Below are 17,160 nucleotides of genomic sequence, written 5' to 3' on the forward strand. Positions count from 1 at the left end.
CAATGCACTCTTATCTAGATAATCCACGTACAAAATCGTGATAAACGATAGCACGAATATTTTCATGAGTTGATTCCATCTGTTGGGGGAGATAAAATTTTCAACTCACTAGAGAAAGAAGAAATAAAGGTGGCAATAAAGTTGATAAATATTTTGGAAATTGGATAAAATCCTTGCTGACTTTTTATATGTCAAGATTAAATCTCCGCCCGTTCTTGTAACCTAATTTAGCTTTCTTCGCTCGTGGAATTACCATTTCATTCGCCTGTACATGCTCTGCACCTCTCAATTGACTTATGAAATGGCAAATAAATAGATTACGCTCCTTGTAAGCAAGGCAAAATATAGATGAGAAAAAGAAGAAACAATTAACCAGAGATCCGTAACAACCGTTCCAGACATTGGTGACCAAGGGATTGCTAAATATTGCAGATATTTATATGAGTCTGTAGTTAATGGCGGTGACTGTATTAACTCACTTCAGTTTATGAAAAAATTAATTTTGAAAATATGCTTGATGCAAAGCTTCTTCCTTTTCTTCACCATCTTGAAAAAATCATTTTGTTCGAAATAATTGCGATTTTAATTTCTCTTTATAAATATGTATATTTGTATTTATATTTCCCTTTTTATAAATTAAATTATTGCATTGTATGTGCTTTACGACCTTTCTTCTTTGCTGCAGAAAGAAAGATGAAAAACGAAAAGGAGAAGCATAAACCAGCTGGCAGTAGTGATTGTAATCGTGCAGCGTTGCGGAAGTGCAACAACAATAACATTATTATTGTATGCAGAAACTAAAAATAAGGAAATGCGAGAGCTGCAGAAAAAGCAAAAGAGCACTACGAAGGGCAGTGAGTGCACAAATGTAGTTGTTGGCAGTGAATCGGGGCGTTAAAGCCGCCAACAGAAATGAAGTTCCGTCGGGAATGTGGCAAATACCATTTACTCATTAATGTAATCAGGCCCGGCAGAAGACTTTCAGCCTGGGTGGGTAGTTGGTTAGGGTGAAGGAGGAAGGGGGGGGCGATGTCGGCAAGAAAAAAGATTTTTTTTAATTTTCAAAAATTTGTTTACTATCATTTCTTATTAAAGTTACAAAATATTATCATTAAGGTAAATATCGTAACTCTACGTATAAATAAGCAACCTACTTTAATAGAAACTCAGGTGCGCAATGCAAAAATTGCGGTGCGCTTTGCTTTTCGTGAAATAAACTGATTTAATAACTTTTCTAAATCAAGTTTGTCTGTAATCTCGCGATACACATGTAAAATAGCAATGTTATTAAGCCGATCCTGCGACATTGTATACCTTAAATATGATTTGAGTCGACGGAGAACAGAAAAACTTCGTTCATTTGAACAAGATGAGCCAGGAATCGTGATGAGCAAGCGAACAAATCGCTGGAATTCTGGAATAATCCCTCTAACCCATTCATATTTTTTTAGAAAATCTACAACCTCTCTCAAGTTATTAGCTTGCTCATTTTGTCTTTTTAGAAGTTCCATAAACATGTTTCTGTCGCTAAGCAAACGTTCTTTGTCAAAATCATCTTTATAAAATTTCACAATGGCATCAATGTCTGCGGCCTGACCGATTGCAAACCTTTCCAACAATTTGAAAAATTGCGCGGAATCATTTTCAAATCGCCTTCTCAGTGACGAAATTAATTGATCATAAATTTCGATGTACGACTTTCTGAAAAAATCTTTTGCAGTCTTGAATTGAACGTTTGTGGTTGTACCTGTATCGAGACGTTTCGGAATTTTTCGTTGACGCGGAATTCGTGGTTCGTCAATTTCGAGATCCTCAGCTGCTTGGACGCTTTTTTGCCAAATTTCTTCAAATTTGGAGTCACGAGAAGCGTTTAAAACGTCAGTCACTGCTCCGACTTTTTCGTATGATTCGATGACGGAAAGATTCATCTTTTGCAGGTCTTTGCTCAATATTTCGATGCGATCAAACATTTCTATTAACATGTTCAAATAAAACGTACAATCAAAAGACTCCATGTAATCGTAGAATCCAGATGCCTTGGCTGACATTGCACTGTTAATTTCCTTGTCGACACTGCGATCATGGAAAAATTGCATCAGTTGAGCATAATTGTCCCTCACAGTTTTTAAAGATTTTATTCGTGCAACCCATCTGTATCATGAAAGTAACAAAATCTAAAAATCTTAAACATGTATGTATATTTCGACGTGCCATACGAAAACTAACACTTTTAATATTGCCTACGAAAAATTACACTTTCAAAATGATGTAAGAAAACTAACACTTTTAATTTGTGCTGGCGAAAACGAAACAATTTTAGGTAGTACATTTTCTTCAAACAAAAAGTGAAAGTGTTAGTTTTCTTCAGACACAAAATTTCTAGTGTTAGTTTTCGTATGGCACGCCGATTTAAACTGAATAAAAAAAAATTGGTGCACTAAAATTTTTTGGAATTTCGTTAGACATGGTGCTAAGATGGTATTTCTAAAATCTTGTAATTAAAAAATAGCCAATTATATAACAGGAAGAAAAAAAAGTTTGCACAAAGTTCAGGGGAATTTTTCAAAATTTGCTAAACGGCCATCAAAATTTTCACCTTTTTTGGCAGAATTTTTAGAAATTTTCTGAGTACGCAGTTTTGTAGGCCAGTCAATTTGACTGTAATAATGTGCAAGCTAGAAGAAGCGAAATTTCCCTGATTTTTTAGAATTTTTTTCGTCGAGGGTTTTGCCTAATTTCTTCCATACAAAAAAAAAATTAGTTCTAAACATTCTGCCAAAAAAGGTGAACATTTTGATGGCCGTTTAGCAAATTTTGAAAAATTCCCCTGAACTTTGTGCAAACTTTTTTTTTTTCCTGTTATATAATTGGCTATTTTTTAATTACAAGATTTTAGAAATACCATCTTAGCACCATGTCTAACGAAATTCAAAAAAATTTTAGTGCACCAATTTTTTTTATTCAGTGTATACATTTTAAAGACGAAATTTCGATTCCTTATCAATACCTGGTCGGGCAATAGGCTGCAAGAGAAGGCAAGTTTTCCTCTCCCTCGTTTTCCGCTTGAATCTGTAAATCTCTGAATTGTGCAATTCGTTTTGGAGAGTCTCTAACAAAGTTTATAATTTCTCTTAATATTCCAATGCATTTTCTTGCTGATGACATATTTTCAATCGCATCCTGGACAACGAGATTTAAATTATGAGCATTGCAGTGTACATACAATGCTCGAGACTCTTTTTCAAGAATTCGCGTCTGCAGTCCCGAAATATTGCCAGAAACATTGGAAGCTCCATCGTAACACTGACCCCTGACTTTTGACAATGGCAAGTTGTATTTTTGGAAGATTTCTTCGACAAGATAGAACAATGTTTTGGCCTTTGTGTCCGAAGTCGAAAAAAATGAAATAAAGTGTTCTTTTGCTGTCAAATCTTCGGAAACAATTCTCAGACAAACAGATACTTGCTCGATTCGGGATACATCCGAGGTTTCGTCCAATAAAATGGAGCAGTATTCGGCGTTTCTTATGTCTTCTATAATTTCCATTGAAACTGTGGTGGCCATTAGTTCGAGGATTTCATTTTGACTTCTGTGGTGTAGCCATTTATGACCATCTCTTTGGAGCCAAGCTTTCAGTTCCACGACATCTTCTGCACGGGCCTGTAGGAACGTCATGAAGTTCGATCTTTCATCATTGTTGTCTCCTCTTATAGGCAAACCTTGTATAGCCAGTGCTTTCAATGTGCTGAACATTTTTAATAACGCTGTACGATTATCCATCATCTGCTTGAAATGGGCTGTCGATATTTGCTGAACCACGTTAGTTTTTGCAACGTTCAATAATGCTTCGACGCAATTGAGGTGTAGGCAAGTTGTTGAATGAATTTTTAGTCGATCTGCTCCATGCTTCCAGTTTGAAAAACCGTCGTCAACCCAGGCTTTCTTAGATTGGACTTCACGCGTGTGCAAATTGATGACTAATTTCCGTTCGCATGCATCAGTACAATCAGTGCAAAATCCTTTATCATTTTTGATTATAAGCCATGGATATTGTTCTTTATAGCGTTTGAAACGCGGGGGTGTGGTTAGACTTTTTGAAGTATCTGAAAAAACATGAATACAAATATAAATGTATTTCATGCACATGTGTATAAAAAGCTATTTTTTACTTACGTTTTTTAATATCGTTTTTATTGCTTTCTTGGTATTGATTTTGATTGCAATCTACTAGATCAACGCGCTCGTCAGCTTTAGTATACTGAATTTCTGTCAGTTGTTCCACCTCGACTTGTCTAACCGCATCTTCCACGCTCACTTCGTTATTTCTTTTCCGTCGCACTATAAATTTATCCATCGTTCTTTTCACTTCAACCCCCTTTCCAGTTTCTTTTCTTTATTTTCGTTTCATCACTACTTTTTAACAATAGACATGAAGGTCGACAGGGCTGCCAGTATTTTTTTCAAAATCACAAATTAGGGCTCTGCAATAACAAAATGACTGTGGGGAAAAGTAGGCATCGCAATACCAACGCATATTTCGATAAACTCGATAGTTCCATAATTTCCAATCCTAGTTAGCAGCTGTAACATGCTAGTAAAATTTGGTGATTTTGGCGATTTTTAAGGGAGAATACTGGCAGCCTTGCAGGTTGAGTTAGTTGAACAGCTGATTTTTACTTTTTTCATTTTCAATTGCAAGCCTAGTTGTCAAAATCAAGGCGCTTACATTTGTTTGTGTGTGTGTGTGTTTATGTTCTCGTTTGTACTTTGACAAGTCTCTTTCAAATTACACTAACAAATACATGGGGAAAGCTACTGCGTACACCTAACATGAATACACCTTGATTCAGCTGATTGATTTCTGGCACGTACTTTACTGCCAGCCTCAAAAAACATAAATTTTTCGAAAAATGTCATCAAAATCTGGGTGGGTGTTTTACCCACCCGGAATTTTCTGAGTGGGTACAACTACCCACCGTACCCACCTATTTTGCCGGGCCTGAATGTAATGACTTTATCATGACTGTTTGCAATTCTGTTGGCTGTGCGGCAACACTGTTAAGAACAATGATAATGATTTTGTTAATGCAGTTGGCAATAACAAAAACAAAGTTTAATCAGAGAGGACAAGCCCAATGCAATTTGTTTATTTCCTCGGATTTTTTTCTTTTATCCTGTTTTACCTATACAGATTTTATTTCCGTCTTTGCGACCAAAGTGAAAGTTTTTGATTATAATTATTCGCTTAAAGGAAGCGTATCTTACTGAAAATGTCAAGGACGCAGAAACACTGTGCGACAAATTTTGACTAAAAACTTATAGTTAATAGGAAAGCTACAAAAATAAAATGTGCGCTACCCGAAACAAGTTCCCCAATGGGTTTTCGTAGTTAGTGCATATTATTACCTATCTAAGTGAGCTGCGTGACAACATCCGATAAAGCGACGCTTGGAGTGTTTGAGAGAAAGATTCTGCGTAAGATTTTTGAACCTTTGCACGTTGGCAACGGTGAATATCGCAGGCAATGGAATAATGAGCTGTATAAGCTTTACGTTTACAAAGGCATAGCTCAGCGAATAAAGATCTAGCGGCTACGCTAGCTGGGTCATGCTATCCGAATGGATACAAACGCTGTGGCTACGAAATTATCCGTTGCGGTACCAGCTGGTGGTAGCAGAGGAAGCGGAAGGCTTCCTCTACGTTGGGCAGATCAGATGGAGAAAGACTTGGGGTATCCAACTGGCGCGGGAGAAAGAAACGACTGGCGCGTTTTGTTGAATTCGGCCAAGCCGAAGCTGCTATCATGCCAATTAAGAAGAAGAATAATTGAGCTGCATTGAATTTCTTTCCCGTCTTGAACTTTCCTGTCTACTAAATCTCGCAAGTGACTTGTGAGATATTAAATCGAAATCATTAAGTACCAAGTCTCTTCCCACCAGATTCTCCGAACCATTAGGTGCGATAAGCGATCAAAATGTGATTAGCCACAGGCGCTTACAAACGTCACGGGCCGCCACACAGACTCGCAACTATTACTAGCTATAATTAATTAATTTATATTATTTACAGATTATGTTCATGGAATGTCGGTTTAGTCATTTGACCTTTCCGCTTTAACTTTATTGATTATTGTAACTTTTATAGGTGTAAAAATATGAAAAATTTTCATTGATATGTGAAAGAAATTTTATGTGTGTGTATGTATAATGTCTTGGCAGTTTCTATTGCTTTCGCCTGCTTCTCCTCTTCAAAAACAGGAATTCCTTTTCTCGTTGTGTGCATATTCTCGTGACAAGACGTCGCAGCGAATTCAGTCACACAAGATCTCTGACAGATTGCAACAAAAATACTTAACGAGAATGGTTCATATTTATTTATATAATTCACTCAGCGACAATTTAAAAGTTTGCTTAGAAGACGAAACATCAGAAGCCTAAATATTTAATGTCTTATTAATCTATTTCATTGTGTCGCGTGAAATAGAAATATTGTTGGAATTTTTTTATTATTATCTGGTTATATAATTGTGACATTTATTTTTTGATTATAAATGTATAAGTATACAAGGTGGTTTCAAGAAGTGTCGCGAATTTTGTGTTTTTTCAAAAATTATTTATTTATTCATTAATATCTATTTTGTCCCCTTCAGAGAAATCCCCATGAGATATTATGCACTTGTGCCAACGTTTCTTCCAATCTTCGAAGCAGTTCAAAAAGTCATTTTTTTTATCTTGTTCAGCTTCTCCTTTGATGCCGTCTTTATCTCGTCAATCGTAACATAGCGTCGTCCTATCATGGGCCCCTTCAGCTTCGGGAACAAGAAAACGTCACAGTGGGCCAGATTAGGGGAATACAGTGGCTTTGGCGACATTAGTGTGTTGTTTTTGGCCAAAGAGTCGGGCACAAGCAACGATGTGTGAGCAGGGGCGTTATTGTGATGCAAGAGTCAATTTTTGTTCTTCCACAAATACGGGCGTTTCTGGCGGATTACATCTCGAAAGCAGGAAATATTCCTTATTGACCGTTTTACCCTGTGGCAAGAACTCATGATGCACAACGCCCCTGCAATCGAAGAAAACGGTAAGCAAAATTTTAACATTCGGCCGAACTTGGCGAGCTTTTTTCGGTCTTGGTTCGTCCGGCAGCTTCCATTGAGATGATTGAATTTTGGTTTCCACGTCATAACCATAAACCCACTATTCGTCACCAGTTATGACCATCTGGAGCAAATTTGGGTCTTCGCGGAAAGAGTCCAACATCTAATTAGTAATGTTCATGCGATGCTGTTGTGGTCGAAATTGAGCAGTTTTGGTACGAATTTTGCGGGGACCCGTCTCATGCCCAAATCATTGAAAAAAATCGAATAGAATGAGCCAACTGATATGTCTAGGTTCTCAGCAACTTCTCTAACGGCGATTCGATTGGCCAATACCATTTTCTTCACTTCATCCATTTTTTCGTCTGTTATTGAAGGGCTCGGGCGTCCGGCACGCTTTTCGTCATTCATATTTGCTCGTTCACATCTTTGGTACATTTTGTACCACCGATAAACGTTGCTTTGGTCCAAAGTAGCTTCTCTGTATGACACAGTCAACATTCGGAATGTATCAGCGCACAAATTTTGATACAGGTTCTTTGATCCATCTTTTTGAACAGGTAAAAATAGAAGAGGAGCCGAAACATGCGCAAGCAAAGCAGCTATCAACAATTAACTGAACATTCAAAATGGCCGAACTCGTCGGCATGAGTCCCAACATATCGCCACAAAAAAATCGTAATTCGAATATACGTAACATCCGAAAATTCAAAATTCGCGATATTTTTTGAACACACCTCGTATAGATAAATAAATAAATAACTTTGTACATCCCAACAAAAAAATCAGACGTGAACTTCCAATAGCCAATGAACATATATTTTTTTGTTCTCCCTATCGCAATCAATTTTTTTGTCCTTCCTATCACAATCAATTTTTTTAGTCTTATTTGGTTTTGTGTTCTACAGTGGAATTTGCCGCGTTCAACAGAGTAATTTCCATCCTAAATTACTTAGAAATAGTATAAACTTTCCATGTGTCAAAATATTACTCATACGCCATGTCATTGTATAATATAATATAATATATATAAGCGGACAAACTGCTTAATTGTTGTAAATGCGACTTCTATGTGCAATTTAGTAATAGGTAATATCCTCGGTGTTTTTGTAAATATTTAATATATTTGTTTAGTATATTACTACGTAATTATAAATAAGCGAAGGTAGTATGGGCAAGCATAAGAATGGAAGCTATTAACTTTTCTACTCATAGATATGTAAATAAAAGAAGGAAGTATTTGAAAAAGAACTACAAAAAGAAGTTCAAAGCTATTCAAAAATGCGTGCTATTATTCCAGATTTTAGCTATTCTAATATTTTACCAGATGTGCTGTCTGGACGATCTCTTAAGTCTTGTAGTTCGCGCAAAGCTTTGATTTCATCAAGAGACGAGCGTCCACTTGCTATTTGTTGTTGAGTCATTCCAAGCATTTACATTTTTAAAAGGCATTGTTTTAAAATTATGGGATTAAATGTGGAAACGTTTATATACATGGTTAGGTATTAGAACTAGCAAAAATTTTTTTGAAACAAAAAAAAAAATAGAAATAAAAGACTTAGTAATGGATTTGATTGGCATTGGATTAAACGCAGTACTATTTTAACAAAACATTGTTCAATCAGTGAGATAAAAATAGAAGTAATTGTATGTAAGTTACACCGTTTAGACGCTTAGGTTTTACAACTTCTTTTACGTTAAACAAAGCTGTTAGTTACATTACTTCAATATATAATATATATGAAAAACTTTACTGTGTGTTTATGACTATTACTGAATTTGCAACCTGAAGTAACTTTTAATAGCTATGTAAATGAAGTAAATGATAAAAATAAAAACGCGAAAAATAATAACATACCCGGCCGTCCATAGTAAGACGCATCGCCGTAGTAACTGCGCGAATCCATACCAGGCTCACCTTTCGGGCCGGTTATAGACAAACCGGGCATGCCTGGTTGACCAGGTGGACCAGGCGGTCCTGGTGGTCCAGGCATTGGTATATATTGTACACCTTCACCGGCTGCTGCTGGTAGTCCAGGCGGACCAGGTAGACCATCACGCCCATCCTGACCTCGATCCCCTTTGTCGCCTTTTGGCTGTGAGGAAATGAAAGAAAATAAAGTGAACGAAGAAAATGACAATTAGAGGACATTATATTTTAACTATTTTAGTTAAATACTTGTGCACGCAATGGAGAACAGATTATTTTTCATATTTTTTGTAATTCTTGTAGTTTTTTGTCATGTCTATACTGACAACAAAGAGAAACATTTAATACACTTATAGACGCGCAAAATTTTATCCTACTTAGAGAAATTAAGTTTCAACAGACGTCTCCATATTAAGTTCGCTTGCCTACTTCTGGAGCACAAACTAAATATTTATGTCTAGACGTATGCATGTATTTGTTGGTACAATATCTCAATTTGCTATGGTCTTTACTGCAAATCTGTTAGTCTGCTTGTACGTATGTCTGTTAATAATGATGGCACTTTTATGAAGATTATTTTATGGAGTGACGCACTTTTGCTGTCGTTTGCACTATGTTATTGCTAATGTTGCAAACATTGCTTTGTTTGCTGCTTTAATACGCTTCCGCTTTCAGTTTGAGTTGGACACTGCGTTGTTGGTTTTTTGATATGCCCACAAACTTGTATAGAAATATATATGCATGTTGATTGCTACATTTGCACAGACTTTAAATGGCCAACATCTGCGTAGAGCTGCCGGCGTAGATATGCACAAGAAAATACACATACATACGCTATCAACATAGCTTGTTACATACTAATTGACAATAATAATGGGGCAAGTTTGTGGCACTATTGTGACCCAGAGTGTCGTTGTCTACTGAAAGCGTACAATATTGGCCATTATCGTCAAGAATTTCATCATCATTCGCACTACGGACAGCTTAAACGTTCTATTCACAATGTTGCAATTTGATTGCGCCAGCAACATCAACAAACTAACCAACCGAGCAATAATGTACTTGTAGAGAATTAGAGTCACAGCAGTCTCACTCGCCCCATCTTTAGCTCTGTTAGCGCGGTAAGTAATTGCTGAGTAATTTGAAACTTTACTATGAATTTTATCAAGCGATCCGTTGTGGTTATTAGTTTTTGATGAAGTTGTACGATTTATTGTTGTCGCTCTATGTACTCGCACGTTAAATGTTGATCGTTCGTAGCATGACGTTGTAGTTTTTTTGTTATAATACTTATGCACAGCGATATACTAATCTTATTCATAAAACGATTGGATGTAACAACATAAACAAATCTAGATAGATATCGATAAATATATATACCAAAATTCTCAGAACAATGGGAGAAGTCAACTTAGTGACTATTACAGGGGCTATGAAAACATGACCCAGGGATGCATTGGGTGTGCTCTTGAACATACCACCGCTTCCAATTCTAATTGAAAGGGAAGCTCGCTCGAGTGCCTTAAGATTAAAAGGTATATCTGAACTTAAAAGTGGGGATATGAAAGGACATTTAAAGATCTTGGAAGACTTCCTATATAGTCCCATTCTTCATAGGGATGATATACTATCACCCAAACCAATATTCTTCAGGAACTTCCAAGTAATAATTAATGAACGAACAGACTGGAGAACTAATTCTATCACTTTCAAACCTGGCTCCCAGCTTTGGTTTACTGATGGGCCCAAATTGGAAAATGGTAGAACAAGGGCGGGAAACAATGGACCCAAATTCAAAAAATCGATTCCGATGGGATCCTATCCAACAATATCCCAGGCAGAAATACATGCCATTGAAATATGTGAGAGAATGCCTTAGCAGGAAAATGAGAGGTACCCACATCTACATACTTTCAGATAGCCAAACGGCTCTAAAAGCCCTTCTATCAACAACTATCACCTCTAAATTGGTAAATGATTGCCTAAACGTTAGGAAACCTCAACATAGTAACACTATGCTGGATTACGGGACATGAAGGAAATGAAATGGCTGATGACCTTGCAAAACAAGGAGCAAATATGCAACTTACTGGTCCTGAGCCTTTCTGTGGACTGACAAAAGGCCACATTAATGAATTCCTTAGGAAATGGGAAGAAAGAAAAGTTGCCGCACACTGGCTAAACTGTGCCGGTCAGCGTCAAGCCAAACTATTCCTAAGTCCCAACAAAGGAATATCTGACAAACTTCTCTTACTAAACAGAGTAGATCTGCGTCTTTTAACAGGATACCTTTCAGGTCACTGCAGCCTGAGGTACCATCTAAATAATATTGGTCTATTTGAGACCAATGTCTGCCGCTTTTGCGAAATGGACATAGAAAGCTCAGAACATGTGCTTTGTGAATGTCCTGCGTTGGGCAGACAGAGACTTTACCACCTTAGTGGTATCGTAGTATCTCCAATCAATCTTTGGAACAACAAACCCAGAATTGTGCTAAAATTTTTAAAAAGCCTAAAACTCTAGGGTTACAAAATAGGCCTTTCACAATAGATCAGCTCTGGTCGCAGTGCGTAATGGCCTTCTAATAATAATAATAATAGTGATGCTCACCCATTCATTATACAGGTCCGGCACTCGAAGTGTAACCAATTAAAACGGCCATAAATTTAGTTCGGAAAATTACTTTTATTCAATTCAAAGAAAACAATTTGTAAAAATAATAGAAAATTAAGAATCTATTTACTTTTGCTCGATTTGACCACCTTTTACATCGCTTAGGGACTTGAGATGGTCCAGAAATGAATTGAAAACTGCCTGAAAGTGACTCGTAGGTATTTTAGTCCACTCGCGGACAATGACTTTTTTCAGCGCCTCGAGATTGCTGAATCTTTTAGTTCAGATCTTGTTGTCCAAAATGGCCCAAGGAGAATAATCCATCGGATTCGCGTCTAGTGAATTTAAGAGGCATTGCGTGGACGTTATGTAGTTCGGAACGTTGTTTATTAGCCATTCTTTGTTCACTTGAGCTTTGTGAGACGGTGCCGAGTCCTGTTGAAACGTCCATAGTCAGCCATTGAAATGTTGGCTCCCTACGGCTTCAAAGCAACCTCCAGAATACTTTCCTCATAATATTTCGCATTTACCTTGACGTCAGGCTCGATGAGAACGATTGGAGATCGCCCATCTGCGGTTACAGCGGCTCAAACCATCACTTGTGCCGGGTGCTGCATTCTGGTGTCCAATCGATGACTCAAATTCTCGTATCATTGTATCGTCGGTCAAATAAACCCTATCGTTTCGGTAGTTCACGAATTGCTCAATTTGAAAAATTTTTTCGTCAGAAAACACAATGGTTGGAAATTTACCGCTTTCGGCCAAGTGAAGAAACTGCTTCGCTTTCTCAAGTCTGACTTGTTGCTGCTTTAGTGTGAGATCATGCGACTTTTTGATCTTGTAAGACTTGACTTTGAGATAATTTTTCAGTATGCGGTGTATGCTAAGGTCAGATATTTTCAGTTCTTTCGCCATTTGATTGGCACTTTGACGGGGATTTCGCTCAATCGCTTCTTCACTTTTTGAACCATTTCACGTGAAATGGCAGTCTTTTGATGACCACCTCCATGACGTTTCGCAATGCTACCAGTATCATTGGAATGAGTAATGATGCGATAAATAAAAACTTTATTTCTAATCAGATCCCCCAAACTTGGTACACGTGTTGCTCTTCACCTCATCAAGATCGGAAACCAGTATTGCTGATATAATATCGGATAAAAATCCCGGGTCTGCCATTGGTCTCTTTCAGTTACTAACCTTAAAAAGAGAGCTGTTGTAATTTCACGATATTCCTTATGGAAGATGCGTTATTATGCTAAAAGTGACGTTAGTGTAGTTATTTTACACTGCTACTTGGTGGGGGAAAATACCATTCAAGCGAATGAACGGATTGAAAAGTGCCATGGGGAATCCGCTCCATCTGAAACAATTATAAAAAAATGGTTTGCTGACTTCAAACGTGGTCGCAAAGACACCGATGATACACAACGCCGTGTTTGTCCAAATAAGACACCAGGAAATATAAAAAAAAAACAATATACGCAATCGTTTTAAGTGATCGAAAAGTGAAGTTGCGTGAGTTAGCTGTCAATGTAGAGATATCAAAAAAACATGTTGGCTTTATATGTTATTGTATGATCATTTGACTGTGAGAAAGCTCTGTTCGAAGTGGGTGCTCACTTTAAAGACAATGTACAGTACCACAAGTCAATCAAAACATTGACAAAACCACATTAATTGAACTTTGAATTGCTCAGCTACTGCTGATTATTAGTAGACCTAAAAAAATGTTCAGCGGTAAGAAATTTCGCTCAAATGAAGAGGTTATCGCTGAAACTGAGGCCTATTTTAAGGCAAAAGCTAAAAGTCGTTCTACAAAAGTGGTATTGAAATGTTACAGCGGCGCTGGAATGATTGCTTTGCTTTTCATGGCAAGAAGCTAATTTTAAACAAAACAAAAGTGTTTTTTTTTTTGTTAGGCAAGTGGCTTTTCAGCCCATGTTTTACATAAGCTATTTCTGTGTTTAATTTTTAAATTTATGCAATTTTGCTTAATTTAAAAGGGAGAAATCCGGTTTGTTTGTTGCTTGACCGATTTCCAACGTTTTCAATACCAACCTGCCTTGAAAGAAAATTAAAACGTGCATCAAGCGTTACTGAAATCCATAAGTTTTTGGTCGCGTTATCGTAGGCATGAATTGATGGACGGATGGATGTACGAAAGACATATTTAGATCGAGTCCTTTTATCATTCCGAACATTTGGGTATATATATTATAAGTATATATCTCCATATATCTATCTCGATGTCTTTATGCTGTTAAATACATCCGTTATACGAGCAAAGTTATAGTACTCCTATGCGCAAAAGTACGCGCGGCAAACATCAACATTAAGTTTATGAATAATAAAGCTAGAAAGCTGCAGTTAAATACGCACAAGATAAAAGAAGTTAATCTAATAGTTGTAGTACTTACTAACGCTATCTTTAACTGTTGTGTAGATCAACAAACGCTTACAAACGCAAAACCAATCGAAATTTCAAAAGCATTGGAATAAGTAAGCAAAGATGACGGAGAAACATAATAATAAAAAGAGTTGAGTACATAAAATTACATTTCCAGGGCTTCACTGCTGAGTATGATTGTGCGGCAAAGGTAAAATGCCAACAGCAGCAACTAAAGTAATCCCTTTAACGGCTGCCCATCTTTGAGTTGCTCAACAAAAGCGTGCAATGAAGCAAAATTTATTGCTGACTCAGATATTTAAGTGCATAAAAGTAACATAAAGCATCAGAAATTTATACGATGGCTGAGACGTTAGAGGGGTGAAATTTTAATTTGGAACACTGTAAGTGGCGCCTTGCTGAAGGTGTAGTGAAGTATGGCAGGCATGCGGCGGTAAAGGGATAAGTAACAAAAGTGAAAAGCTACTTCAGTTGCACTAATTAATGTTATGCATTTGCTTGCCAACGTTGTCACTTTTGCCGTCATTGAGGCTCCCTTCTGTAAAAGCAAATCTATACGTATACAGGTCACTACATTTAATAGCGCAGCGCGCAAACTTTCAGTGAGATGACGGCAATGGAAAAGGCTGGGCACGCTGATATACATAATATATATAAATAAAGGTAGCTCCAAATTATCCAATTGTTGGGCTGTGTTCCAAATCGCCTTTTTAGTTTGACATATAAAAGCTTTCAGGAAAGAAAAGCTACGCCGTAGTCGACCTGAACGATTTTATAAGGTGCGTCTGCGTGTTTTTAATGAATGGTACGGCTAAAAAAATTAAATTTCAAAATCAAAAAATACTGTTTGTTTCTCTTTCGCATTATTTAGTTAGCTAAAGATATTTTGTTAGGTGTTGGCCAGGCCATAAGACTACCTTTATGAGAATATTTTCCAAGATGGAAATGCAATCGGAGTTTTGCCATTGCACGCCGTGGTGCCATTGACCACCAAATTCTTATTACGAGTATAATGTGATGCCTCATATCCACATAGAGCACAAGCTCAACCGCATAGTAGTAGCACACATTTTCCGCTTATTGATTATTTATATACAAATTCAGTTTGTTGAGCATTACACAAACCCTGCTAATAGCAGACTAAAAAAAGAGGGTGGATGACATGCAATATGTTCTGCTAAATATGCCCAGATATATTTTGGATAGGTAAGAAACTTAGCAACTACAATATCCACAACTCAAGTGAATAATTATCCCGCTGTCATTGTGAGGTAACGCGTGATATGGAATCCAGTAACGGCACTCGATTATTAGAAGCTTAGAAAAATATTAATTTAGTACGGCGGCCCTCGTAGCTGAATGGGTTGATGTGTGACTACCCTTCTGAAGTGAACGGGCTTGAAACCCCGGGCACCAGATCATAGACAATTTTTGTTTTATAATATCGGGCGTTCCTTGTATGACAATGCCAAGCCTCCGATTGATTTTTGCCATGAAGAAGCCCCTTATAAAAACTATCTGCCGTTCGGAGATGGCATGAAATTGTAGATTTTTTGCATTTTGAAGTTTAGCCATGTGTTTATTTCTATCTAAAGTTAATTTTAATATAATTTCAAACAGTCTTTAAAAGAAACGTCTCAATATTCAAAAATGTAGTACAATTATTTAAAACTAACCAATCGATTGAAATATTTCTTCTTTGTGTTAAACTTTGAAATTTGCTTTGCTTTTGTTCTAAAATAAAAAATAAATAATTGGCTCGTACACTTCTGTTAGGTGTTTGGCCGAGCTCCTCCTTCTATTTGTGATGTGCGTCTTGGTGTTGTTTCACAAATGGAGGCACCTACAGTTTCAAGCCGACTGTGAACGGCAGATATTTTTATGAGGAGCTTTTTCATGGCAGAAATACACTCGGAGGTTTGCCATTGACTGCCGAGGGGCGACCGCTATTATAAAAATGTTTTTATTAATTTTGCTTTCACCGAGATTCGAACCAACGACCTCTCTGTGAATTCCAAATGGAAATCACGCACCAACCCATTCGGCTACAGCGGCCGCCTGCTTGCTTTTGTTCTACATCAATAAAATTAGTTAGCAATGTTTTAATATAACAAAAATTTTTGGAACAAAAGCGACATTTCTTAATAAAAAATCTATTTGTGTGTATGTTCGCTGTGTGCCGGATGTGCCGAGCTGTGTTCAGTGGGAATAAGCATGGAAAATAAAAATGAGAAAAAATAAGGTGATCATGCATTTCCCAAATAGCTTTGTTCCTTACTGCTTTTTCATTTTTCGCGTTTGACGATGCCACGAAATTGTGATTTTCTGCTGATTTATTCTTGTATTGCTACAGACAAACTCATTTTACCACATTGAAGCAGTAAGGTTGAATTAAATCGAATTGGAAAAGTGAAACTTTCAGTACTTGGTTTCCAACATAATTTTCTGATGAAAATTTCAACCAGTTTTCTGCGTATGTATGTATGTATGTATGGGGGAAGATTGAATATTATCAGCTATCAATGAGCAGTTGGATGCGATTAATATCATAATACTTTGAAAATGTAATGCGCAATCGCAATATTTGTATTCGATAGATGGTTGCAGATACTAACGAGGCAGTGCATAATACATATATAATATATAAACAATATACTACATATATCCTTATAGTTGTGTGGTCCCTCCATTAGTGCAAAATATAACACAATGAATAGCTCGGCGGAGGTCGGAGGAGCTCATTCAAACACCCACTAAACGGGTATAAGCGCCAAAGCCGGGTCGTCCACCAGAGAGAAAACTGGGTTTCAACATCAAAGGAAGTACAATAATAAAACATTTTTTATGCATGCACATACATAAGTAAATTGTGTGTGAAGAAAAACTTATGCACCATTGTTTGCTTTTCTTTAATAAAGTAGACATAATTCATAAAAGCGTGTGGTTCTTTATTACTTTGGTCCATGAAAATCTTCGGTTCGTTTCGATTCGGTCCGGCCTTTAAAATCGATATTCGGTCGCTGCAGTGCAGAGAGTTTGGCGGATAGGAGGATGAGCGATATTAAAATCTTCAGAGAAGGTGAACAACTTGCCGCATATTCATTGTTCCGC

General features: G+C 37.1%; 1 protein-coding gene across 1 annotated transcript in view; it reads right to left on the minus strand.

Annotated features, from left to right (window-relative positions):
• LOC129241944 (collagen alpha-2(IX) chain-like) overlaps positions 1–17,160 on the minus strand; it is a 377,459-nt gene that overhangs the window by 182,993 nt on the left and 177,306 nt on the right. The window contains exons 10-11 of the mRNA XM_054878494.1: positions 8,955–9,192; positions 8,421–8,501 (exon numbers count right to left, since the gene is read on the minus strand). Of these exons, the coding sequence (XP_054734469.1) occupies positions 8,421–8,501; positions 8,955–9,192 (319 nt within the window). The remainder of the gene's footprint in view (positions 1–8,420; positions 8,502–8,954; positions 9,193–17,160) is intronic.

The sequence above is a fragment of the Anastrepha obliqua genome, chromosome 3 (assembly GCF_027943255.1).
Source record: "Anastrepha obliqua isolate idAnaObli1 chromosome 3, idAnaObli1_1.0, whole genome shotgun sequence".
Taxonomy (NCBI): domain Eukaryota; kingdom Metazoa; phylum Arthropoda; class Insecta; order Diptera; family Tephritidae; genus Anastrepha; species Anastrepha obliqua.